Source organism: Balaenoptera acutorostrata, chromosome 2 (genome assembly GCF_949987535.1).
Source record: "Balaenoptera acutorostrata chromosome 2, mBalAcu1.1, whole genome shotgun sequence".
Taxonomy (NCBI): Eukaryota; Metazoa; Chordata; class Mammalia; order Artiodactyla; family Balaenopteridae; genus Balaenoptera; species Balaenoptera acutorostrata.
In genome coordinates, this window is record NC_080065.1 from 141,211,785 (window position 1) to 141,227,961 (window position 16,177).

General features: G+C 39.1%; 1 protein-coding gene and 1 long non-coding RNA gene across 2 annotated transcripts in view; one reads left to right on the plus strand and one right to left on the minus strand.

Moving 5' to 3' along the window:
• Positions 1-16,177, plus strand: part of SGCD (sarcoglycan delta) — a 413,743-nt gene that overhangs the window by 292,069 nt on the left and 105,497 nt on the right. Inside the window, exon 6 of the mRNA XM_028165988.2 lies at positions 11,028-11,100. Coding sequence (XP_028021789.2) covers positions 11,028-11,100 — 73 coding nt within the window. The remainder of the gene's footprint in view (positions 1-11,027; positions 11,101-16,177) is intronic.
• LOC130707235 (uncharacterized) lies at positions 9,228-12,349 on the minus strand. The gene is made up of 4 exons (XR_009007133.1): positions 12,230-12,349; positions 11,940-12,032; positions 9,945-10,048; positions 9,228-9,492 (listed from the first exon to the last, which is right to left on the minus strand). It is a non-coding gene; the product is annotated as an uncharacterized LOC130707235 (long non-coding RNA).

Genomic DNA, 16,177 nt, shown 5'->3' on the forward strand with positions numbered 1-16,177 from the left:
CATAACATTTAACAACTGAGTTCGCCATCTTATATGGGCATGGTTTGTGGAGCTCCTAAACATTGATAATAGTAACATCAAAAATCACTGAACACGGATCACCATAACAAACATAATAATAATGAAAAAGTGAGGAATGTTGTGAGAATTACCAAAATGTGACACAGAGACACAAAGTGAGCAAATGCCGTTAGACACACGGCACCAATAATAGACTTGCTCAACAGAGGGCTGCTACAAACCTTCAGTTTGTGGAAAATGTAATATCAGTGAAGCTCAATAAAGTAAAGCACGATAAAATGAGGTATGCCTGTAGTCAGGCCCTATAGCTATTGGAATTACAGACACTCAACAAGCAGTGGCTTAAACAAATCAGAAGTTTATTTTTATTACGTAATAATAATTCTGGATGTAGGCTGTCCAGAGCTGTCACAGCAGGTCAGCAACAGCAGAAAGCGACCAGATTCCTTCTATCTAACAGTATCTTAGATAGAATATCAGCTATCCAACTGTAAAAACTCCTCTCAAATTGTAACACGGCCTACATGCCCTACATGACCTTGCCCCTCGCCCTCACCAATCTCATTTTACGACCGTCTTGCTCCACCCACTCAGGCTACGCTGATGTTATCATTACTCCTTGAAAGCGGCATCCTCCCTCTTGTCTCCGGGCCTTCGTACATGTCCTCCTTCCAGATGTGCTCTGTCCACCCGCCTCCACCTCAGCTGTCTCTCTGCCTGCCTAATTCCTCTTCCTTCTTCGTTTCCCCAGGAAGCCTTCGCAGATCCTTCCATACTATGGCAAGCCTCCCACTCGATGCTCCGTCAGCTCCCTGTCCTACTTCCGAGTATTTACATCAGTGTTCCTCACCCTTTTTTCCAGTATCACTCTTCTAAGGAATCATTTCAGTCCTTTTTCTCCCTAATTGCACCCATCCAATGGAATTTTAGTGTCATAGATACTGTATATCTATTTATGTATATTTGTGCTTTATACATGAATGGATTAAGATTTATTCTGCCCTCCAAAACCAATTTTTGTACCTTTGGGGGCTACATTACCCTCATTGAGAACGCATGGTTTATGATAATTTTTATCAAAAATCAATTTAAATTTGTTCTCGAATATCTTTCTGTCTAGCTATAATAAACCTACATAAGGGCAGAGATCAGAGTTTCAAACTGAATACTGCCTTAGCATTGTGCCACGCACATAGTAGGTAATTGTTAAATATTTATAGACAACAAATATTTTAACACTTGGAATGGCTGTAGATTTTATGTTTTTTGATCCCTTAAGGAGGAACGTCTGAACCTGTTTTCCCCACCAACCCATTTATGGAGTAGGCCCTCCATAAATATTTGTTGAATGAATTATCTGTACTTTGAGGTTAGGCGAATCTGTCCTAGTTCCTAAAAAGAAAATATTTCATACGTATCCTAGAAACAACTTGTAATGACTACAAATGTTTTGCGTTAACAGTTTATTAAATGCCACCAGCAGCCAGGGAGACACAAGGGGATTAAGTTACTTCAAGTGACTTTTTCCAATCAAAGTTACTGTCTTGCATCTGTCTGTTGCTCATGTGTGGGGATGGCTTTCAGAAATTGACAGCCCCCTTCAAAGTGGTTAATCCTGAAATAAGTGGAACCTCTGCAACCTCACTGATTACTCAGTTCACTTTAAACTGTTGATTAAACATAACCCAACTCCCTCCTTGAAAAGAATTTTTCACTGCATAAGACTATTAAGGGAAAGTCAGAAGTTCACGTTAGGAGTTAAATCCAAAAGCACTGTTTCTGTGGAAAATTCTGAGGAAATTTCTGTGATCATTTCTCTCACAATTCACTTATACCTACCTTGGATAATGTGCTGTAGAGGAGATTAGTTTTCAGGAAAATGGGTCTCACTCAGATATCATAGAATGTTTAAGTATCAAAGTGTAACCATGTCAGGAGCCTAGACTTACAGAGGCAAAAATCATTACCTCATATACTTTAGAAAGATTTTAAGCAATAGGAGACATATGAACTGTGTTCAGCTGAAACATTGGAGTAACCAGAAAATTATCTTTCACAGAAGACAATGTTCATTATTCAAAGAATTATTACATTATTCATAGTGTTTTTTAAAAATGCTTGTAAACACTGTGAGAGACTTAAAAATTTTCTTTGTCATGTTGCCTGTACCTTCACAGGAAAAATATAGCTGGCTTCATAGCAGCTTCTTGTATTAAGTAAAGGCAATTTCAACTGAAATTAAAATATCAAATGTCAAAGAAGCTAGATTTTATTGGAGAAGTGTAAGGTTGCCGTGGGCACAGCTGGCTTTGGGTGTTAATCACTTGGCTTTGACCTCAATTTCAGATCTTCCCATGGGCCCTGTGGTCATTCTCTGTCTCCCTCTTGTCCATCACATCACTAGATCCCATTGGTTTTCCTCTTAACATATTTCCTAACCCACCTGCACTTCTCCGTCCTGGCTGCCAGTTCTTTAGTCCAAGCTGTCATCATGTCTCCTCTGCTTCGCCTCATTTACCTTTGCCCTCTTCAAGTGTCTTTTCCACAATACAGTGTCTCAGACAGCTCAGGCTGCTGTAACAGATACCACAGACTGGGTAGCTTAAACAGCAGACATTTATTTCTCACTCTTCTGGAGACTGGGAGGTCTGAGATCAGGGCACCAGCATGGTTTACTTCTGGTGAAGGTTACAGTTGGAGCACGTGACTTCTAGGGGGACACAAATATGCAGACCATAACATGCAGCCACAGTAATTTTTGAAAAATGCCAGTTTGCTCGGGTCTGCTTACTACCCTCACTGTGGAACTTCCCTGGGAGTCCAGTGGGTACGACTCCGTTCTTCCACTGCAGGGGGCGTGGGTTTGATCCCTGGTGAGGGAACTAAGATCCCGCATGCCGTGTGGCACGGCCAAAAAAGAAAAAAACCTTCACCGTCGCTCTGCATTACCTGGGCCAACCCACCTCTCCAGTCTCACCCGACACTGCTCGCCCTTGCTAAATATGGTCTGGCCACACCAATCTTCTTTACTGACCTCAGCTTCCCGACCCTGCCACCTTTGCATAATCTCTTCTACCGTTCCTTCCCCCTCTTAACTAGGTTGTTCCTAATCACTTAACAAATATCAGCAAAACTTCACTTTTTCAGGGAAACATACCTGACAGACCAATCTATGACCCCAAGTTTTATACTTTCAAAGACATGTTTGATTTTCCTTTCAAGTCCATATCACCATTTGTCACTATTGTATGTTATTTCTGAGTTTATTTAATTACTGATTCTTTGAACTAGCCAGTGTACCCTACTGGAGAGTACTACAGTCTACTGGTCTATAAGCTCCATGTCTCTCTGGTTCACCTCTACGGTCCCCTGCTCAATACGTATTTGTTAAATACATTTAACTTTGGGTTTATCAAACCTACCATGCTCCTCTCCTGGTCCATTGGGTTCATCCAACCAGGTTATCTGGAGGTTCCTAAAACATCAGGGCTGGAGGTGGCCTCATGGACCATCTAATCCCCACCCCCACTTTGTACAACAAATGGGGAAATAAGACCTGAGGGCAAATGGCCAACAGTCAGCTATAAGCTTATGTAAAATCAGCACTAAAAATCAGGTCTTTGGTTTCCCAGTTCTCTGATATTTCAGGAAATTGAATCATTCTTTCTCCCATTTTCTTTTCTTTAACATCTTTGTTAAAATATAATTGCCTTACATTGTTGTGTTAGTTTCTGCTGTATAACAAAGTGAATCAGCTATACGTATACGTATATCCCCACATCCCCTCCCTCTTGCGTCTCCCTCCCACCCTCCCCATCCCACCCCTCTAGGTGGTCACAAAGCACCGAGCTGATCTCCCTGTGCTATGCGGCTGCTTCCCACTCGTTATCTATTTTACATTTGGTAGCGTATATATGTCAATGCTACTCTCTCACTTCGTCCCAGCTTACCCTTACCCTCCTTGTGTCCTCAATTCCATTCTCTACATCTGCGTCTTTATTCCTGTCCTGCCCCTAGGTTCTTCAGAACCAATTTTTTTTTTAGATTCCATATATATGTGTTAGCATACAGTATTTGTTTTTCTCTTTCTGACTTACTTCACTCTATATGACAAACTCTAGGTCCATCCACCTCACTACAAATAACTCAATTTCGGTTCTTTTTATGGCAGAGTAATATTCCATTGTATATATGTGCCACATCTTCTTTATCCATTCATCTGTTGATGGGCACTTAGGTTGCTTCTATGTGCTTCCTTCTCCCATTTTCTTATCACCATTTTTTAGACTGACATCCTTTCTCTGTTTTATAATCTAATATTGTTATGAAAATAGAGCCTTATCAAGTAAAATATGGTTGTTATTAAGGACTGTCATTCAGGATATATCCACCCAAGCAACAGGAATTGGAAAACTTAGAACGTTGACTTCAAACAGTGGTCATCAGATATTTTAACTCATATATGGAACCTGTTAAACATTTTAGCTCCATGGTTTTAACCCAAAGATGATTTTTAGTCTATTTTCATTTATATAAAAGCATTCATCATAATTATGCCCATGTTAATGAATGTATGTCTAGAAAGAATTTACCAGAGCAAACTCCATTAAGCTAGTTTAATTCCTTCATCAATTTTCTAAACAGTACTCTTAAACCATGTCTGCCCTTTTTAAAAGCTTTTCTTGAAATTAGTGTCTGTAAGAGTAGTTCTTTTCTGTGTACAACAAAGATTTGATTTATCATAAATTTCTTAAACTCCAGTGTTACTAATTATAACTTCTATCATGGTAATTTTTTCTTTTGTGTCTTATGTTTCTCTCAAGTCCAATTTTCCTGTATCATAATTTGCAGATCTAAATTTTTCTTCCAGTATTTAGTCCATGGCTATTTTCAACAGGTACAGATTTAGGCACTTTAATGTTTCTTATTTTTATACAATTGAATTTCCCCAGATCAATGAAGAGTTACAAACCAGGTTTTTGGGTTTTTTAGTTATTCTCATCTACAGTAAATTTTGTTCTTCACCATTTTTTCTTTTATGAGGTTTATTTTCTGGTGATTATTTCTACCAGTTAATTGTAGTTTGAATTGGACAAACGTCTGTCTGCTTTTATTTGCTTCTTCCTTAAACACTGAGAACATTTTTAACATTTTCCTTTGATATCCCAGGGTTGCTCTGCTTTCCTGGTAGGGAATGGAGGTGGCTAAAGATAGTCTTCTGTTTAGATTAGATTGTTACCTTATGAAATTTTAAATTTGGGGAGAAAACACTTTAGCTCTGACACTTCTCATCCCATCCCTCATTTTACAGTGAAGGAAATCAAGGGCCAGAGAGAGTTATGTGATTTGCCCAACATCACAGAGATAGGACTGGATTTCAGGGCTCTTGACATCCAGGACACTCTGAGGGAAAAGCATGACCAAACTGACCTCTGAACTTGAGCATACTTTCTAGAGAGGAGAAACTGGCTTTTTTGTTACTATGGCAACAAAGTGCATTAGAGATTTTTTTGATGAGTTTACTTCCTACCTGTGCTAGTAGGAAAAAAGAGCCATTGAGCTGATCTTTATGATGATTCAAAACACTTATAAAGATCCTGTCACACGCTTTATAAGTTCCTGATTGATTGTGTGGAATTAAGTTACTGGGCAGAGAACCAGCTAATGGAAACACATTGATGAAATCATTTCTGAGGGGCATTAAATGGAACTTAAAATAAAGCTGAAATGGCTTTATGGATTTTTTCACCCCACCTGTTTATGAACATTTATTGCCAGTAAATTAGATCGTGTCAAAAGAAGGAATCAGTAGGCATGGCTTTAATAGAAACCTTTTTGAAATAATAAAATTGAGAATAATTTATTATCTAAGAATGGATAGAGAATGGGATGGGGGAATTCATCCTGATGGATGATTGTCCACTCTGCAGCTTTTGGGAAAGTGAAAAATGGTGTGGAAATCAGAAATCTGTTAGGACTTGGAAAGAAATGGTCTTTTTGAAATGTATTAATATCTCATTTCATTGCACATGGGAATTATTTTTAGAAGAGGAGTGATAGGGGATTTAGCAGGTGTTACTTGAGACTATAAACATGGGTATTCGTTCATGTTTCATAAAAATCTGAGCAAGTAGAGAGTTACTTAATCTGCTGAATGAGGGTCTAGAGTAGGGTCAAGGGCATCAGTTTCAGAGCTGAAATGCTTTAGTTCAAATCCTGGCTCCCCCTCTTCACTGTGTGACCATAGAAAAATTTCTTGACTTCCGTGAATCTCACATTCCACAACCGTAATAACAGAAATTAATAGTCCCTCCCTCACAGGGTTATTCTCATGATCAAATGAAGACAGTTTCAATAGTTTCTACTTTGTAGTAAGTGCTTTTAAAATGTTATTTTTTAAGAGTCATAGAGGACCCAAATAAGAGGAGGAAAGAATAGGGTTCATGAACGTTTTAGTACTAGTAGTAGTATTTTATTAATTGTCACTTGATGATTGCTATGTACCAGAGATCTCATTTAATCTCCAAGATCCCTGGGAGATGAGGGTACTACCCATATCTCTTTCTTTCAGAGAAGGAAACTGAGCGTCAGAGAGATTCATGCCCAAGGTCACTCAGCTACTGAGAGATTTTGATAAGTTCCCCTGAGAAGTCACATGCATGTGTCTGTCCTCCAGTATGTATGGGACATGTGGACCCCTATGGCCGAAGTCCAGCAAAAAATCAAAGGGCATCTGGTTGGATGATGGAAGCTAAAGGAGCATGAGTGTCTTGCCCTTCACTTTCATCCACAACCAGAGCCTGTCAGTTACCCATCTCCTCCACCTGTCAGAGCCCATCCCCTCTGGATTTTGCTCGCTTGCCATTTAATGAGTGCCACATTGGCCTGGCACTGAGAAAACAAGGCACTAGGGCGCTGGGGCTAAATGTGGGTTCTTTAGTCAGATGCCCGGATGTGAATCTCAGCTCTAGTGCCCACTGGCCATAGGACCATGAGCCCCACATGTCTGTAGCCCCAGTTCTCTTATCTATAGGATAAGCAGTTTCCTTGGTCTGGGAAAGAGAACACAAGCCTTCTGATCTTATTCTACTTTAAAAAGATATTTCTATTCAGCCCAAATAGCATTCCTTTATAAGCATACTCCTTTATTTTAGTGGTATAGTTAAAATGCACCTGGGTGTGATTTTAGACATTCATTTAATATGTGAGGTATGAGGAGTTTTATAGCAGTAAATTAGTACTCCCATAGAAGTGGTAGTACTGGTTGAATTGAGTCCAGGAGGAGTCTTGGGAACCTAAAGTCGAATCTGGTTATATTCTATATAAGACCTTGCCCCTGCCCACACAGAGCTTACTATCTAGTTGAAGAGATAAGATGAATGTCTGCGAGGTAAATCCCAAATAGTGTGTGCTCAGTGACTAATGAGTGTACGTAGTCATCTTACAAGTATTTGTTGAGTGCCTGCGCTGTGCTAGACAATGAGGATAGGACAGAGAGCAAGACGCACTCCTAGCCAGGAGCACAGCAAATGCACTTGCAGATCAGAGAGCTGAGGATCCAAGCTCAGGTGTTCAAAGGAGACCATGTTCTTTCCACAAACACAGATAGTGAGCATCTGTAATGTGCTGGATGATTTTATTGTCACCCTTTTTCCCCCTTGGCCTTGCTTTCAAAGGGTGGCAGAGTTCAGCGCCCCCCGCTGCAGTAGAGCAGTTCCCTCTTGAGCCTAGTATAGCCAGAAGTAAGAAGTAAAGTAGCAGATGAAGTTTTGTCATTGTATCTGACAAATAAAGAAACAGGCTCAGTACAGAGTTTGGATGGGATAAAGAAAATGGCCCGAGCTTTTGAGGTTCATTTTTCATAAGAGCCAGCCATTCCTCATTTTTGGACAACTGGTCTGAATAAGTGTAATCTATGTCCTACTGTGTGCACCTACTTGGTACAGTCACCAAAGTTGCAAAATAGATCTTCTTTGACTTCAAAGATCTTATAAAATGATGGAAAGAGTGGGCATGAGAAAGAGGTGAAACATTAAGTGTTACAGCATTCTAGAAACAATTCAAATAATAAAAGCTGTCCATGGGCCATACTCATTGCCATATGGGTGAGTCAAACAATTATGGCTGATTTGGAAAGAGGTAATGCTCTTTCTGTTGCAGCTTTCATGGAATTCTCGGTAGAGGTAGAGGAGATTTGAGCTGACACTAGGGAGTAGAGACAATGTAAATAAACAGAAATAACTCTCCTCTCCTTATTGAGATATATAATTGTTCCTTTAAATATGTAGATATAGATATTTTTAAATAGAGCTCAAATGGCTAAGAACCAAGCATCTCTAAGAATGTCAAAGAGAAGTCCCTGTTAACTACAGTAGCAGCAGAAGGGAGTTGTTCAGTGACAGACAAGATGGCACTGAGAGATGGCTGAGGGCATGGTCTTGGGTTTCACACAGCTTAGAGCCACCTTCCGATGTGTCAGTCACTGTCCTGTGACTTCTGCAAGCCTGTTTTATCCACGTGGCAGCCTCCACAGTGCCTTTGACCTAGGTGCTCCTCAAAGGATCCCAAAAATGTTGGAGAGGGGAAATGGACATTCTGCAAAACCAATTGTAATACATATGTAACAAAAGCTACATTATAATTTGTAATCCACCCCATTCTTACTCAGTTACTGTATTAGAGCTCTCCAGAGAAACCGAACCAATAAGGTCTATACAGAGAAAGAGATTTATTGTAAGAAATTGGCTCACACAATTATAGAGGCTGAGAAATCCCACACTCAGCTGTCTGTTGAATGGGGACTTAGGAAGGCCAGTGGTGTAATTTAGTCTGAGTCCAAATGCCTGAAAACAAGGGGAGTCAATGGTGTTGATTCCAGTCTAGGTCTGCAGGCCTGAGAACCAGGACCACGGACAGCAGGAAAAGATCAATGTCCCAGCTCACAGGGTGAGGCAGGAAGGACGGAATACTTCCTTCCTCCACTTTTTTGTTGTATTCAGGCCCTCATCTGATAGGATGATGCCCACTTACATTGGAGAGAGCAAACTGCTTTATTCAGCACACTTATTCAAATGCTAATCTCATCTGGAAACACCCTCACAGACACATCCAGAAATAATGTTTAGCCAAATATCTGGGCACCTTTTTTTAAATAAATAAATAAATAAATTTATTTATTTATTTATTTATTTATGGCTGTGCTGGGTCTTCGTTTCTGTGTGAGGGCTTTCTCTAGTTGCGGCAAGTGGGGGCCACTCTTCATCGCGGTGCGCGGGCCTCTCACTATCGCGGCCTCTCCTGTTGCGGAGCACAGGCTCCAGACGCGCAGGCTCAGTAGTTGTGGCACACGGGCCTAGTTGCTCCGCGGCATGTGGGATCCTCCCAGACCAGGGCTCGAACCCGTGTCCCCTGCATTGGCAGGCAGATTCTCAACCACTGCGCCACCAGGGAAGCCCTGGGCACCTTTTGATCCTGTCAAGTTAACACATACAATTAAACATCACAGTTATCAAGAACACAGTAAAGTTTCAATCACTAGAGCAAAATAAATAATATATACTTAATAAAACAGTGAACATTCTTATGAAATTTACACCAAAAAATGTATTTAACGGGGCTATGAGTACATTTTGAAATGTACCTGTATATTTGAAATGATGTGATTTGGGATCTTGGAAAGTAGAAATGTCTACGGGCAGAGAAAGATCTTAAAGGTCCCCACATGGAGCGTCTCTATGCCAACTGGAACTGTCAGTTTTATGGGGTTGTTGCAGGGAATAAATGAGATATATCTATGATGGTATCCAGCAATGTGGTAGTCACTCAAAAACGTTAGCTGAGAATAATAGTTATTATTCACCAGAATATTCTTTTAGTGACCATATATTATTTTAAGGCAGAAAAAAAATTCTGATTTTACTTACAGTGGTCTATTACTCATATCAAAAAGATTAAATATTTCCATAGTTGCTACAAAAGCCAGGAAATCAGTTCATTTTCCTAGAGTCATTAGTATGTCGGGAGAAACCTGGATTTGGAATAACAGTGGTTAGTAGAGGATTTCTAGACATTATAACAATACAAGAGGATTCTAGAAATTCACACATGAATGCAAGATATTATTCCGTCCCTTCTTACAGCATCAGAGAAGCACACTGAGCATATAAAAATAAACACCTTTACTTCAGGATACTGCCTGGCTAAGTTTAATTGAAAAACAAATATCCAGTGCAATTGTCTGTGATAAACTGAGGCTTAAATGATTTGAAGACACTTTGGGAGCAGACAAATTAGATAATCACAATCTTTACGGCTGGAAAGGTTCAGCTGATGTTGACAAGTTGTAAAGATAAAAGCTTATAGCAAAGTCAAGAGCTAAATGTGTAGATTGGGTCGGGGATCAATGTTAATACTCAAATTGTAAAAGCACTGAACTTCAAATGATCCCTCATAGTGTTCTAAGTTTTCAAGATTATCGTGTAAAACTTGATTTACTGAAAAACTTTGGCTTAATTGTCCTTAGGCAAATACCTTACAGTCTTACAGTATTCTCTACCATCTAACCCATTTCTTAGATGTTGTATGTGTTATGTGATTTGTGCCCCATGCTGCAGTAACAGAATTTCAGCTGCTGGTTTTCAAAGCACTTCCAGTTGGGTGACTGTTAATAGTTTATGAGAGACATGAGTCAGACCATGCCATTTCTAGGCATCTTTTTTTTTTTTTTTTTTTTTTTTTAAGCCAACCTGGAATTTGCCTCATGGCCTCACTCTGATCTCAGCAAGAACACATTCAAAAGAGTTCCTTGTTTTTTCAAAGGCTGTTTGCATGAGTTGATTGAATGCTCTCCTAGCACGGAGACCTGCCCTAGAGCCAGGGGCAGAATAGCTGTGTATTGGGTTGTATAGAGGATTCGCTGCATTTAGCTGCATTCATTATGCTGACTGTGCCTCCCAGTGACACATCCAAATCTCCAACCTCTGTTTGCTTTTTTCTTTTGTTTACAGGAGCAGAGGGCACAGTGTTCCCTAAATCTATAGAGACACCTAATGTCAGGGCAGATCCCTTCAAGGAACTAAGGTAAACTTCTGAGTATGGTTTGCATTGATTAAGTGGCTCTTTGCTCTCTTTGTGCAACTGGTTGATGATGCATTTTGAATATCTATGATGTAACAGTATCATGAGTATATGAACTGGGAGAGATGAGAAAGGATGTGAAGATAAGCTCCAACTAAGAGAAAATTTTCTCTGAGGACTTAACGTTGAAAGTTTGGAGGAAGTCGTTGCCAGTCTTGGAGTTGTGAGATTTAGGATTCATTCATTTGCAGTGTGTATTTCCTGACGTATTTTGTGGTACCAAAATCCTCTCCAGTTAGAGAACTAATCAGTAATTGGTGCTGATCAGTCCAAAGAAAAGTGGTGTTTAAAAGAAACTGAACTGTAAATACAATACTTTTTTTTTTTTTTTTTCTATCTAACAAGCTCCCCATTTTCTGGAATGATGCGGTGCTAGAACTACCTTCTGTGGGTATTCCATGTACTGGTGTTAATCAGATATCCATAAGCATGCTGCTTTTAGCAGAAAAGGGCTCTGCGATGCCATGTACTTACCACCAACAACTTATGGAAAGCAAAAAGGAACAATAGACATACCAACGGACAAATAGACAGAGATATAGCCTAAAAACCATCCCTGACACCAAAGAACTATCCCCAGCCCTCCAAATGAAACACATATAAAATGGTATGATGATACAAATATAACTTTAATTTTCACTATGGAATTAGAGCCATGAAGAATTCAGTGAATATTGGCTTTCTTCATTTCTCACAGTTCTTTTAATTAAGACCAATCATAAATCCTCATAAATAGCCCTGAATAACTCTTGCATAAAGATGTCAAATGTAAGCAAACGCACCTGTGTTGCACACGTCATACCTTCTCTTTCACAACCAGTCCCGAGATCTCTGTTTTGCGAAAACAGCAGCAGCCACGTTGACCTTGCATTTCCCTAAACAGAAACATGTCCTCAGTAAGTGGAGAATGTATCACCTCATTACAAAACCGTAGCATTCCTGCCAGGCCTGTAAGTCTCTATGAATATAGGGAAATAAATCGGGCCAAAGAAAGAGGATAATCGGTGGGGAGTGAGAACCTTTTCTTAGCAAAATCCCGTATACAGTGGGCTATATTTTTAAAATTACATACCACACTGTGACGTTTTACATGTTACTGGAGTAACCATTTTCACCAGGTCTTCCAGAGGCCAGAAGTTGCGTGACTCTCTGTCAGTTAGATCCTGGGTTTCATATTAATGTGCTAAAGCTGGAATCTTTTAAGCAAATCCACCCAAGGAAATGTGCATTTTAGGACCCTGAGAGAGCTCATTCTCTGAGAATGCACTGAATCCTTGTGGCTATGATGTAAGAACTCTTTCAAGCAAGCTAATGGTTGGCCCGGTTCCCTGTCTTTTCACAGTCTTCTTTAGGAGCAGGGGTTTTTATTTGTGGGGGAGGGGGGGTTGTTTTTTACAGAACTAGTGAATGATTTGTGCTGATCAGCCCAAAGATAAGTGATGTCTAAAAGGAGCTGAACTCTATCATGTACTACAATGTTCATTGCAGCTCTGTTTACAATAGCCAGGACATGGAAGCAACCTAAGTGTCCATCATCGGATGAATGGATAAAGAAGATGTGGCACATATATACAATGGAATATTACTCAGCCATAAAAAGAAATGAAATTGAGTTATTTGTAGTGAGGTGGATGGACCTAGCATCTGTCATACAGAGTGAAGTAAGTCAGAAAGAGGAAAACAAATACCATATGCTAACACATATATATGGAATCTAAAAAAAAAAAAAAAAAATGGTTTTTTGGTCAGAGGTTCTGCCACAAAGCACCATTAAAAAAAAAGTTCCAGAGGGATGGAGAAGCCAAGTGATCACATTCTAGGCTCCTGACTCAGTTCAGGCTATTACGCATCAACACAGTCTGAACAGGGGCAAACAAAAGACCAGCTTAAGAATTAGATACTGAAGTCTTTTTGTGCTTCCTTTATTTATTCTTAGACTGACTTCTCAGATAAACAAGTAAAACTTAAATATCCATCCATGTCCCTCAGCTACTCAATCAATCAAACATGAGAAAAATAACATCTATTTTAGAGACCTTCTCTTTTGGGATAATTTTTGTTTCCTCAAACCCCTTTCTTGGCTGCTGGAGGGTTTTTTTGTTTGTTCTATTGTTGTTTTCTGTTTGCTTGTTTGTTAATGAGAAGCAAATTTTGGGTCTCTGACGTTTCTTCCTGGAAGATCTCAGCTCCCAGCTAAAGAAATGGTAGCTTCCTCTCTGTGAGCGTTTTGGTTCACTGCTTTTCTTATTAGAGTTACTATAGTTACTATATTTGCAGTGTTTGCTTAAGAGGTTTGTAAATAATCCAGGGTTGAGCTGAAAATCACAAAAGAGGGTTGTTTCTCTCCAGACAAATAAGGAGTGTTGGTAAGGTCTGCGCCCAACACCCAACTCGGGCGTATTTGTAGACTCTGCTGCTGCAGGGCGATTCTGAAATCATGACGTGTGGCTCTAGATTCAAGACTATACTTAAAAATATACCAGGCACTACCGCCATCCATCCCTCTAAATAAGAAAAACTAACTTTGAATAGAAACTGGATTTGAATAAATTCATGATCTTAAAATTTGAATATTTTAAATGTTCACTTGTTCACACAGTTTTTTTTTCCCCAAAGTCTATGTAAGACAAATGGAAAAAATGCCTGATCTCAGGCTGTGCCTGATCTGAGACTGGAAATAGGCCATTCAGTTTGACATAGGTATTTTCTGTAAGAACAGAGACTACCTTTGAATGACTACCTTGCTCTAAGCATTCTTTTCAACTGTGAAGTTTCCTTGTAGGATTCTGATCCTACCAGAATGGGAAATGGACTATGAAATCCTATTTCCCAGATGTATGCCATGACAATTGTAAAGGAAAGGAAGAGGGTTATATGGACCAATGTACACAGACAGCCAACTCTGTTCCCCTAAATATCACTAAAAGCTTGGAAGGAACCACAAAAAAGCAAGAAGCCAGAAGGTCTTCATAAAAGAATTCTTCATCAGCGGCTGTGCTGATATGCTTTTACTCTACCTTCAATTATAACAAGGGTGGTGACCTGATTTTCCATTTCATTGTCTGTAAGGAGCTGTTTCGCAAGTGTTTTTTTCAGATTCTTTTCCCATATAGGTTATTACAGAACATTGAGTAGGGTCCCCTGTGCTGTACAGTAGATCCTTGTTAATTATCTATTTTATGTATAGTGGTGTGGATATGTTAATCCCAAACTCCTAATTTATCACCCCCCCCAACTTGGTAACCATAACTTTGTTTTCAAAGTCTGTGAGTCTGTTTTGAAAGTAAGTTCATTTGTATCATGTTTTTTAGATTCCACATATCAGTAATATCATATGATACTTGTCTTTCTCTGTCTGACTTACTTCACTTAGTATGATAATCTCTAGGTCCATCCATGTTGCTGCAGATGGCATTATTTCATTCTTTTCTATGGCTGAGTAATATTCCATTGTGTATATGTACCACATCTTCTTTATCCATTCCTCTGTTGATAGACATTTAGGTTGCTTCCATGTCCTGGCTATTGTAAAATACAGCTGCAATGAACATTGGGGTGCATGTGTCTTTTTGAGCTATTGTTTTCTCTGGGTATATGCCTAGGAGTGGGATTGCTGGGTCATATGGTAGTTCTATTTAGTTTTTTGAGGAACCTCCATACTGTTCTCCATAGTGGTTGTACCAATTTACATTCCCACCAACAGTGTAGGGAAGGTTCCCTTTTCTCCACAGCCTTTTCAGCATTTATTGTTTGTAGACATTTTGATGACAGCCATTCTGACTGGTGTGAGGTGATACCTCATTGTAGTTTTGATTTGCATTTCTCTAATAATTAGCGATGTTGAGCATCTTTTCATGTGCCTTTTGGCCATCTGTATGTCTCCCTTGGAGAAATATCTATTTAGATCTTCTGCCCATTTTTTTGATTGGGTTGTTTGTTTTTTTGATATTGAGCTGCATGAGCTGTTTGTATATTTTGGAGGGTAATCCGTTGTCGGTCGCTTTGTTTGCAAATATTTTCTCCCATTCTTTTCGTTTTGTTTATACCAAGTATTTTTTTGACACTTTATTAAGAGTCAAGGCATGTGATAAATACTTGAGATGTAGAGTTAAATGAGTACTCAAATAATTTATAGTTAAGGAGAATAAGACAGAAAGGAACCTCAAAATACAAGGTAATGAAATCTAGGATAGATGTATGAACCAAATCAGATGAAACACAGAGAATTACAAAACCTACTTAAGAGAGTTAAATAAGGCTGCCCAAAGGAAGTGACATTTTAGTTGCAAGAAGAAAAAAGGTAAAACCCAAAAGTACACCTCAGAATTCAAAAAGTGTGGTTCTCTGCAGCCATTTAATGTAAGGGAAAGTACCCCAACATATTTCTCTAGCTCCCAAGAATGTTACTGTGTTATTGACAAACATGAGGGATTGTAATTTCCTCATGACAGTTGTGTTCTTTAAAAAATTGTGTGAAGGCAGTTTCAAATGTGGTCGCAAAAGACTAAAGATTGTTGCAAGCTTCAAAAATCAGTATGTAATTCAATTCAGAACTGAAAGATTCACTGATAGCAAACCCATTCTATCACTGCAAGCCCCAAATAAATAAGGCATTACTTTGTTACTGTTTATTTTTCTCCATAATATTACCAGGGTTTTAATGATAAAGCTGAAAAATTATGATACATCTGTTACTCCCAATAATGCACTTGAATGTTTTGCAAATTTTTTTTTTTTTAACTGGGTAGGTACTCAATCTGGCTCCTTTGGAAATATGTGAATTTACAGTTTGTGTGTCTTATAGGGAAACAGGGATTAGACAAGCCTCCCACAAGTTGACAAAAATGAATTTATTCATTCTTTAATTGTATTTTAAAATGTCTATAGCCAGCTAAGTATTCATTGGCTCTCAGTGGTTTATAAATTTAAGTGGCAAGAACAGTCTGTCAGAGCTTCAGGGCTCACTTAATTTGAGGCTTGGCAATCCTTCTCCACTTCTTTGTCCTCTTCAAAATTCACA